Here is a 12,032-nt window from a genome sequence, read left to right as displayed (position 1 = left end):
TACATTTCTGACACTGTTATGTTGGTGGCGACTGAAAATTATTACACCTCTGACACTGTTATGTTGGTGGCGACTATGAAAACTATTACACTTCTGACCATGTTATGTTAGTGGCGACTATGAAAACTATCACACCTCTGACCATGTTATGTTGGTGGCGACTATGAAAACTATTACACTTCTGACCATGTTATGTTGGTGGCGACTATGAACACTATTACAACTCTAACAATGTTATGTTGGTGGCGACTATGAAAACTATTACACCTCTAAAACTGCTATGTTGGTGGCGACTGAAAACTATTACACCTCTGACACTGTTATGTTGGTGGCGACTATGAAAATTATTACACCTCTGACACTGTTATGTTGGTGGCGACTATGAAAACTATTACACCTCTAACACTGTTATGTTGGTGGCGACTATGAAAATTATTACACTTCTGACATTGTTATGTTGGTGGCGACTATGAAAACTATTACACCTCTAACACTGCTATGTTGGTGGCGACTATGAAAATTATTACACCTCTGACACTGTTATGTAGGTGGCGACTATGAAAATCATTACACCTCTGACACTGTTATGTTGGTGGCGACTATGAAAACTATTACACTTCTGACCATGTTATGTTGGTGGCCACTATGAAAACTATCACACCTCTGACCATGTTATGTTCGTGGCGACTATGAAAACTATTACACCTCTGACCATGTTATGTCGGTGGCGACTATGAACACTATTACAACTCTAACAATGTTATGTTGGTGGCGACTATGAAAACTATTACACCTCTGACATTATGTTGGTAGCGACTATGAAAACTATTACACCTCTAACATTGTTATGTTGGTGGCGATTATGAAAACTATTACACCTCTAACATTGTTATGTTGGTGGCGACTATGAAAACTATTACATTTCTGACACTGTTATGTTGGTGGCGACTGAAAATTATTACACCTCTGACCATGTTATGTTAGTGGCGACTATGAAAACTATCACACCTCTGACCATGTTATGTTGGTGGCGACTATGAAAACTATTACACTTCTGACCATGTTATGTTGGTGGCGACTATGAACACTATTACAACTCTAACAATGTTATGTTGGTGGCGACTATGAAAACTATTACACCTCTAAAACTGCTATGTTGGTGGCGACTGAAAACTATTACACCTCTGACACTGTTATGTTGGTGGCGACTATGAAAATTATTACACCTGTGACACTGTTATGTTGGTGGCGACTATGAAAACTATTACACCTCTAACACTGTTATGTTGGTGGCGACTATGAAAATTATTACACTTCTGACATTGTTATGTTGGTGGCGACTATGAAAACTATTACACCTCTAACACTGCTATGTTGGTGGCGACTATGAAAATTATTACACCTCTGACACTGTTATGTAGGTGGCGACTATGAAAATTATTACACCTCTGACACTGTTATGTTGGTGGCGACTATGAAAACTATTACACTTCTGACCATGTTATGTTGGTGGCCACTATGAAAACTATCACACCTCTGACCATGTTATGTTCGTGGCGACTATGAAAACTATTACACCTCTGACCATGTTATGTCGGTGGCGACTATGAACACTATTACAACTCTAACAATGTTATGTTGGTGGCGACTCTGAAAATTATACACCTCTGACACTGTTATGTTGGTGGCGACTATGAAAACTATTGCACCTCTGACACTGTTATGTTGGTGGCGACTATGAAAACTACTGTACTGTTCTGGACGCACCCAGCCATCTGGATTGTTATCTAGAACAGGTGTTAATGAAACGGAAGTCGGTGTAGTAGTCTTGTAGCTTCCAACTGATCTATTAAAACTGTTATCCTATGTTAGCAGTTTCCAAAAGCAATCTGAGAGGATCATACCATCCCTCCTCGGAATATCCAAAATGATTACAGATAACCGTACCACCCATATAGTGTGGTTTACGAAGATCGACAATAGAGATAAAACCACGCATGTGGAGTAGCTTAATTGGATAAGCAATGTTTAATAACTTACATAATGTTAAAGGGACATTTCCGAGTTTGCTGCATTGTAAGATGTTTCCGACTGATAAAATATTTCTACGAATAAACTTAAATATTAAATATATTTTCTTCTTTAGAATATCAATGTCTGTACATTCAATGTGTTTCTGGTTGCCTTAATATTTGTAAGAAGACCAAACTGGATTTTGTATTCAAATAATTTCGTACGTACGAAAAAAATACATTTTAGGAAATAAAATGAAATTTAACCTAGTACAAATATTCGAACGATCAGAAACACGTTTAATATACAGCCACTACTATTTTATGCAGAAAAATATATTTGATATGTAATTACAATCGTTAAAACGTCTCTGTTAGTCGAATGTCCCTTTAATATAGTCCAGGTTCGAACACAGCCATTATAGTTTGTGTTCGAATTACACTTTAATTATTTACACCAACAGTTTTTTGTCTACTTTCCTGTCGATTTGGTCATCCGTCTAATTTTTAACTATGCATAATTCCATTTGCTGCGCGGACGATAATCTGAATAACGCCTGTCCTAGTGAATAACTGAAATAGAGACTAATACACCACAATAGCATTATAGATGTATTATATTTACTTCATCACAATAGTATCACTACTCATAACAGATTTATGGGGTCTAAGATCAACAGTGTGTTAGATATAGGCCCTTAAAGTTGCTATTGGCGGTCATATTGGATTTATGCTAAGTAACACCTTTTTCCGGTGTCAGATTTAGGTAGAGTTTGGATATAATGTTCAGTGGGTTTTTTTAACAATATAAAACAAAACAAAACACCTTCTGTTGCGATTTGTTCTCGGCTCAGTCATATTTTTACTGGACTGTTGTGTGAATTGAATAATGTTATATCACCAGGGTGCAAAGGTGCGTTATTTGCGCTGACCCTAGCTGTTACCCAATGAAATTTTTTTTTTTTTTTTTTTTTTTTTTTTTTTTTTTTTTTTGTCAAACTGTAAAACTGACTGTCTTGAGTTTGCTGCCATTGTTACATGTTTCGGACAAAATAAAGAAGAAGGAAATGTTTTATTTAACGACGCACTCAACACATTTTAATTACGGTTATATGGCGTCGGACATATGGTTAAGGACCACACAGATATTGAGAGAGGAAATCCGCTGTCGCTACTTCATGGGCTACTCTTTTCGATTAGCAGCAAGGGATATTTTATATGCAACATACCACGGCCTTTGATATGCCAGTCGTGGTGCACAGTCTGGAATGAGTGGACAAAACGTGCCTGTTTAACGATGACAATAATAATACATTAAATGCATATTCTTGTTTAAAATATTATTCTATATACTGAATGGTTTTTGGTCGTTCTAATGTTTGTAATTAGACTTCACCTCTAAATAATTTCGTACATACGACACAAATATATATTCCGAAATAAAATAAAGTTTGAGCTACAACAAACATTAGATGGTTCAGAAAAACACAGAAAATACAGTTATACTATATACTATTATATAACTATATATATATAGTAATGTGTAAGTTAAAGAGATTGAAAACCTATGCTATTGTAACACCTTGTAACAACTTTAAATGATACATTTTCATGTTTAAAATAGCAGAACTGTATTTTCTGTGTTTTTCTGAACCATCTAATTTTGTTGTAGCTCAAATTTTATATATATATATATATATATATATATATATATATATATATATATATATATATATATATATATATATATATATATATATATTAAACCGATTTTCTATGAAAGTACTAAGTCAAATGCGATAAAACTGTACACATCATGAACTGAATGGGCCAATTGCAAATAACAAAAAATGGCTAACGAACAGGGGCCATATTGGATTTATGATGACCATATTGGATTACACTTAAAGAAACATATCTGGAAAACAGATGAGACTATCAGAGCAACACTTCCGAATGCACTAAAGCCTTTTGGTTGCCATCTTGGATTTCTGGCGGCCATATTTGATTTCACTTGAACAAGTATATCACTAATGAGGCGTTCAAAGTGAAACTTGGTAAACAAAATAGTAAGATAGGGTAACGTATTTGAATACACTAAAGGCCGTTGGAATATATAAAACAATGTGGCCGCCGTCGACCAATCAAAATGGGAGTGCATGCAACAATACAGATTTCGATGGTAAGAATGTGTGCCTTTAACATTTTCAGTATGGTCAGCTTGTTGCGAACATGCCAAATTGATCAAACCTAATGTAGAGCATGGCAAGTTGATGGCTATATTTTTTATTATTATTCCTCTTTTCTTTTTTTTTTTTATTCCAGACGATTTCTCTAAAACTGTTGATCGGAGACATTTGAAACTTTGGGAGCTGGTAGAGCATCAAGAGAAGATGTGCAGGAAATAACGCAGAAAATTGTAGGTAAAATGACATGGTAGCCATTTTGAATTTTAAAAATATATATATTAAAACAAACATTAACCTGATTTTTTTTAAGTTCTCAGTCAAATGCAATCAAATTCAGTGCACATCATGAACTTGAGGGGCCAATTGCAGATCACAAAAAACTCGTTGGAAACTCGATGGAAAGCAAAGAGAGCGCTTCCGAATGCACTATGTATATTGTTGGTATGTCTAGTTCATTCGTGTCTTTTGTGATTGGATAGGACCAAGTGTATGGCAAGTATTTTAGATTTGTACGTAGCGTCCATCTTGAATTTAAAAATATTAAAAACATATTTGAAAATTACTTCTTTCTTTTTTGGAAACGCTGAGTTACTGACCAGTCACACTTCTTTAAAAGGTAACTTTCATGTGGTGGCCATCTTGGGTTTATGGCAACCACATTGGAATTCACTTACACAGGCATATCTGAAAAACAGATGAGCCAAACAAAGCGAAACTTAGTGGAAAATTATAAGATTAGATAATGCATCAGAATCCACTAAAGACTTTTGGATAAAAAAAATGAGCGCGTGAAATAATATGGATTTATGCAGCACAATTCATGCTATTTGTAACTACATAGGATCAATTGTATGGCAAGTATTTTGGATTTGAACGTGGTGATTTAAAAATATGTAAACGTATTTGAAAATTACCCTTCTCTCTCTCTCTCTCTCTCTCTCTCTCTCTCTCTCTCTCTCTCTCTCTCTCTCTCTCTCTCTCTCTCTCTCTCTCTCTCTCTCTCTAAGTGAGCTTGGGTTGGCAATCACGTTTCACGTGATGGACATCTTGGCTATTTTCGGCCATATTTGATTTCACTTGAATAAGCACATCTCCAATATTAATTATTAGGTATGCCAAGTTAATTCATGCCATTTGTAAATGAACAGGATCAAGCGTAGCAAATAATCTAATAATACACGGCCGCCATCTTGGATTTGTTTTTATAATATTAAAAACATGTTTTAACAAATAAGTTAATTGAATTTTAAAAAACATGGCATATTTAATGGGCGTGTGGGGTCAGTCATTAAGGTAACTGACATATGGTGGCCATATTGGATTTTTATGGCAGCCATATTTTATTTTATTTCATTTCAGGACTAATCAGGCGTTCAAAGCGAAACTCGGTGGCAATAATAAGGTAACAGATGCCATTCAAATGCACGAAAAAAACCTTCGGATAACTGAAACAAGATGGTCGTCTCGGATAAATCAAAATACAACACATCGAGGAAAGTGCATTTAGGCGTGTAAATAGTCTTGTCAGATTGAGTCGCTATTTCAAAATTACCTTCATGGAAAGAAAGAAAGAAAGAAATGTTTTATTTAACGACGCACTCAACACATTTTATTTACGGCTATATGGCGTCAGACATATGGTTAAGGACCACACAGATTTTGAGAGGAAACCCGCTGTCGCCACTTCATGGGCTACTCTTTCCGATTAGCAACAAGGGATCTTTTATTTGCGCTTCCCACAGGCAGGATAGCACAAACCATGGCTTTTGTTGAACCAGTTATGGATCACTGGTCGGTGAGAGTGGTTTACACCTACCCATTGAGTCTTGCGGAGCACTCACTCAGGGTTTGGAGTCGGTATCTGGATTAAAAATCCCATGCCTCGACTGGGATCCGAACCCAGTACCTACCAGCCTGTTGACCGATGCCTAACCACGACGCCACCGAGGCCGGTCACCTTCATGGAAATGCAGTTAACTGTTGGATTTAAGGCAGCCTGTTCTGCTTTGCGGACCCCATCCAGGAAGGGGCCATTACCGAGAGGGGTGGTTCTAATATTGATTCAGTACCGTCAGGGACCGACTTGGGAGACAAAACCGTCAGCTTCACAGCCGTCTTTGGGTTCATTCATTCATTTTATTTATTCACATGCTTCCATACCACGAAGGTTTCAAGCATGTCTGTCCCGGGGTCGAGTTCTGGATAGTCAGAGGTCTACTCCGGGACAGAAAATTTAACGGGATAATTTTGAATTTTACTCAAAAATTAAAAATATATATAGGGGGACAAATTTAACTATATTTAAAAAAAAAAGATTTAAAAAAATTTGAAGGTGTAGTCCAAAAATTTATTTAAAAACTATTATTATATCAAAAATTTTCCTACACTAATAAATTTGTCACTATTTTAAATGGGCGTTCTAAATTAAAATAATACAACAAACTCTAAGCCCTATCTAAAACAAAATTGGAAGTTGTTGATTGAAGGTTGTCACAGGAGGTTGATATTAAAATATCATACTAACAGTAATTTACCTTTATGGGGAGGTACCGGGTCCATTTGTAGCTTCAGCGTGGCCGAAGGGGGGGGGGGGGGAATCAGGGAGAGCGAGGGACGGGGGAAGGCCGCAGACAATCCTATCTCTCCCTAAATCCAAAACGCCTACGCCTAAGCGTCTAACCCCTAATTTCTGGTGGCATCCCCCTCCCCCCACCCACCCCGAACCACCACCTCCATCCGCCCAACCGTCGCGCCAGCCGGAACCCAGCACCACTCCCCTAACAAATAATATACTAAACCAGCGATGGGGTCTCCAAGTGATGGAAGACACTGTAATTAACCCAGCCCTGGCTACAGAAAAATAACTTTAGTAGATTAAATACTTAGGACAAAATTAAAATTTAACAAATCATGGTCCGTCTTTGGGTGGCAAAGCAGGCGGCTACATTGCACTAGGCGGGCCCTTCTGTTTTTCCGACTTCATTCAGGAAGGCTCCAGTACCGTGAGGGGCGGTTCGGGAGAAATTAAAGCTGGCAGTTCCTCTGCGGGGGCTCTCACTTCCGCGTCGCGCCTCCTTCGAAACTTGGTGGGAATTATAAGACAAGACAGCACATACCTGAAACAAGATGGCCGCCGTCGACCAATCAAAATGGAGTTCAGGCAATAATACGGATTTCTGTGGCAAAAATATCTTAAATAGTTAAATATCTGCGATGACCGCCGTGTATAATCACGGAAAACGTACATACGGAAACGTAGCTATATTCTTCACCAAAAACTTGGCACCATGTATTTGTTTCTAAATCTACTAGTATATATAATAATGATTATAGATATTACTTTTTTCCCAAAACAAATTAACATGAAATTTTCACGGGACATCTTTTAACTATATATCTTCATACACTATTCTACAGATATTAGGATTAACAGAACTGAATCTTTTAAGCAAAGAACAAAGATTCACCCAAAGGTACACGGTTTTAGAGGACTACATATATACATTTATTTAACTACGAAATCTGCAACACATTTTTGTTGTCAGTGTCACCAGATGTCTAGTGTTATAGTACAAAACAGGCAGACAAAAAAGGCAATATAAATCTACGAAGCATTCTGAGAGTACTGCTAAAGCAATACATGTAGCCAACCGGGCCCCAACAAATGTCCAAGGGCCATAACTCAGTCAAAAATTTGGGCGGGACGTAGCCCTGTGGTAAAGCGTTCGCTCGATGTGCGGTCGGTCTGGGATCGTTCCCCGTCGGTGGGCTATTTCTCGTTCCAGTCAGTGCACTACTACTTGTATATCAAATTCCGTGGTATGTACTACCCTGTCTGTGGGATGGTGCATATAAAAGATCCCTTGCTGCTAATCGAAAAGAGTAGCCCATGAAGTGGCTACAGCGGGTTTCCTCTCTCAATAACTGTGTGGTCCTTAACCATATGTCTGACGCCACATAACCGTAAATAAAATGTGTTGAGTGCGTCGTTAAATAAAACATTTCTTTCTTTTATCAGTCTAAAATTGGCTAATGCCCGTATAAGTCAAACTTGATCCGTAACATTACTTGATAAAGCTATATACGCAAAATTGCAACTCAATATCTTGAGGCATTGTCAACAAAAGTCTAGAAAATTATATTATGTGGGACAGACGGGTAGACAGACGGAAACAAAACCTATAGTTCCCTCCAGTTGGACCGGTAGGGGACTACAATGGGACAATGTTTAGTTGTCCAACTGTCCCAAACCCATTGGCTACTGGCCACTGTGAGACAGTCACAGCTACTGTTATACGATATAGCACATTTTATCCACCTTGGATCCCGTTCCACGAAGCTATCTTAGCCCTAAGATCACCTCAAGTACATGGCTATCTTATGCACTTAAGGTGATCTTAGCGCTAAGATCACTTCGTGGAACGGGGCCTCAGATTAATATTATTTCACGCGTATTCACTCACCTTGAAAATATCGAATCATGATGCACATGGTCTCTCCGAAGATGAAGTTTTTCAGGAGGAGGGGGATGAGGGTGAAGGGCATGCAGAAGACTGCCAGGAGGAGGTCGCTGAGGGAGAGGTTGAGGAGGAAGACGTTGGTCACGGTGCGCATCTTCTTGTTCTGGATTATCGTCACGATCACCAGCATGTTGCCCACCAGAGACAACAGGAAAATAACCGCGTAGAGGGGGATCTGGATGTCCATGCCCAGCCCTCGGGAGGGACTGCCTCGCTTAGAAAAGTTGCTGTACGAGTTAGTTGCCTGAAAGGACGAGGTCGTCGGATTAGAGGCAAAATAAACGTCGACGTCACCCGTGACTAGACTGGTTACATTGCACAGCGCCGCTGCCATGATGTCAAGTGTTGTGTTTTCGCAGTTCACGTTATACCGTGTTGCCATTTCTTTTGAACCAAAAATTTTAATCTTCAGGTACTGTGGAGTATTTGGTTCCTTTTTAGGAAATGAAGTGATTTGTCCAACGTCTGATCTATTGTCTGTAATTACCAGCTATTTGGTTATCTGTCATTGTTATCTTGTCGTAATGGATTAAATAAAGTCTTAGGAATAATTAATGTAACATTAATCACTCATACGGTTATTATTTCACTGGGAAGTGCCGGAAACAAAAAAAAATAACTTCAATACGTCAAAACACATTACACGCTACTTCCTTTATACTGAGCAAAAACGTGTGTTTCTATCTCAAACGTAAAGACTTTATCTTAAAACATGAAAGTAGATTTGATAAACTCCGGTCCACTGAAGCCAGCCTAGATAGTGAAGAAATTTTGATATAACTTCCACATACTGTGATTCAATATACACAACTGATAAAAAAAATGTATATGCAGCGATTCCCCGCCCACTTTTGGCATTATTTGCCCAGACACATCTAGGCTGTACACCTAAGCGAAGTAACATGCATATCGCCAACTGCGCCGAAGATGACTCCTTTTCTACAGAGCATGCCTACCGTCCATAATGACTGGCAATGCTAGATGACTGACAGAATCAAGTACCGCCCATAAAATCAATACTTGTCCAATTAATGATCTGTTTACGTGGCACGTGACCACACGTGAACAATATCGACTGTTGTTTGGAGATGAACAACACTGTAGGTTCAGTAACAGGCAGCACGATTCAGAGGGACCATTCAATAGCTGGGGGGAAAAAACACTCGACGTAAAAGACTTCAGCTCTTGTTAGATCTCACAGCCAAACACACCTGGAGATTTACCAGGTATGGATCGAATCCCGTTTGATCATCAGCGAAATAATAAATAACAACAGTAGAAATAAATAAATCTTCCTCGCCCAACAGCACTGTATCAGATGTCGGTGCAATATTCATTTCGCCATCTGTAATAACTTTGATACACAAACAATACACCTTTATATCCACGTTTTGAAGAAACAGATATATCAAGAGATACGTTGAGACCTCCTGTAGAGGACCTCCAGTAGAAGTTAGTCAGTTTTTAATGGAAGATTATTCAGTTTGCCTTGTAGTGTACACTTCAAATGTCTAGCACGGAAAGCAATTTGATTAAATACAGTTGTAGGTTTTACAAATATCATCGGAGATCGGCGCGCGGAATAAAACGCGAGGTCGACGCAATTCCCGAGCCGTGGTGCACTCGTATATTAACTCAGTTAGCAAGCCAAAATGATAAATTTGTCGTTTGTCAGATTTGGAGAGTGTCTGAACGGAATGGAATTATGCAGTAGGCTTATTAAGTAGTCTGTCATAATATTTCGCAGTTAGCGATTGATGTTTATTTTTAAACGCTCCATGGCAGATAACCGAAAAACAGAACAGCCCGTTCAGACAATTTTCGTTTCATTTCATTTATTTTAACTTACGTTTTTTTGTTTATATCCAATTAAGGTTAAAGCACAATGTCCTCGGTACTCAATTCCCCTATTCTCGTTCTAGCCAGTGCACCATGACTGGTATACCAAAGGTCGTGGTATGTGCTTTCCTGTCGTGGTATGTGCTTTCCTGTCTGGGGGGAATGAATGAATGTTTAACGTCACCCCAGCACGAAAAATACATCGGCTATTGGGTGTCAAACTATGGTAAATGGAATGAATGAATGAATGGATGTTTAACGACACCCCAGCACGAAAAATACATCGGCTATTGGGTGTCAAACTATGGTAAATGGAATGAATGAATGTTTAACGACACCCCAGCACGAAAAATACATCGGCTATTGGGTGTCAAACTATGGTAATGCAAACAAATAAGGTGATGATCAACACCAATATGAAAATTCAAGATTTAAATAAAAATAGTGTAAAGAACTGCAAAAATACAAAAATCACAGATCAGGGCCGTACTCCCCCCCCCCCCCCCACCCCCCGAGAATCTTGTCCTTTTTTTTATATATATCTCCAGTAATAGCATAGAAATGTTTAATCTTTATGGTATGTTAAAAATTATTTATAAAATGTAGTGCCCCCCCCCCCCCCCCCCCCCCCCCCCCATGGATTTTGGTCAGGGTACGGCCCTGCAGATAGATACTGACTTTTACTCAAATTTTCAATCTGTGCTGTATTGGCCATTCTCAAAGAGAATGTTACACCCCTGCACCACGGTGAGGTTACAGCACGCGCAGGGGTGTCTGTGGGAAAGTGCATACAAACATCCCTTGCTGCTAATGGAATAATGATGATTAATTGTCAGAAGTACCAAATGTTTGGCATCCAATAGCCGATGTTTAATTAATCTTTAACTTTCAAAGGCCGTCTGCTCAGAGGAGGGATTAATGGCTTAACCACTAGGCCACCGCTGGCGATATTCAAAGGCCACACCGATTACCATTCCGATGTCTCAAAAATGCTTCATTGTTGTTTGTTTTTGTTTAACCACACTGATCTATTAATCATCGGCTATTGGATGTCAAAATTGGGAAATTTTGACATATAGTCTTAGAGAGGAAACCCGCAACATTTTTGCCACATTACTAGCAATGGATCTTTTATATGCACCATCTCACAGACAAGATAAAACATACCACGACCTTTGATATACCAGGCGTGGTGCACTGGCTGGAACGAGAAATAGCCCAATCGGCCCACCGACGGGAATCGATCCCAAACCGCGCATCAAGCGAGCGCTTTACCACTAAGCTATTTCCCGCCCACCAATTAACATTCCCATGTCCCATAAAAATGCTTAATTGGATAACTTTTCTAATAGAACTAGGTCGCTCAATAAATAATATTTATGAACATATATGTTTTCAGTTTTCATATTCACTGGTTAAATAAAAACTGTTTCTGTTCGTATTTGTGGTTTGGAGCTTCGTCAGGTCCCATT

General features: G+C 38.8%; 1 protein-coding gene across 1 annotated transcript in view; it reads right to left on the bottom strand.

Annotated features, from left to right (window-relative positions):
* The window catches only part of LOC121374663 (cholecystokinin receptor type A-like), a 77,363-nt gene extending 68,260 nt beyond the window's left edge, over positions 1–9,103 (bottom strand). The window contains exon 1 of the mRNA XM_041501772.1: positions 8,665–9,103. Coding sequence (XP_041357706.1) covers positions 8,665–9,103 — 439 coding nt within the window. The remainder of the gene's footprint in view (positions 1–8,664) is intronic.
* Between the last annotated feature and the right edge of the window lie 2,929 nt (positions 9,104–12,032).

This window comes from Gigantopelta aegis, chromosome 6 (genome assembly GCF_016097555.1).
Source record: "Gigantopelta aegis isolate Gae_Host chromosome 6, Gae_host_genome, whole genome shotgun sequence".
NCBI classification, from domain to species: Eukaryota; Metazoa; Mollusca; class Gastropoda; order Neomphalida; family Peltospiridae; genus Gigantopelta; species Gigantopelta aegis.
The sequence above is the reverse complement of the archived record's forward strand: the minus strand, read 5'-3'. Positions and strand labels throughout refer to the sequence as shown.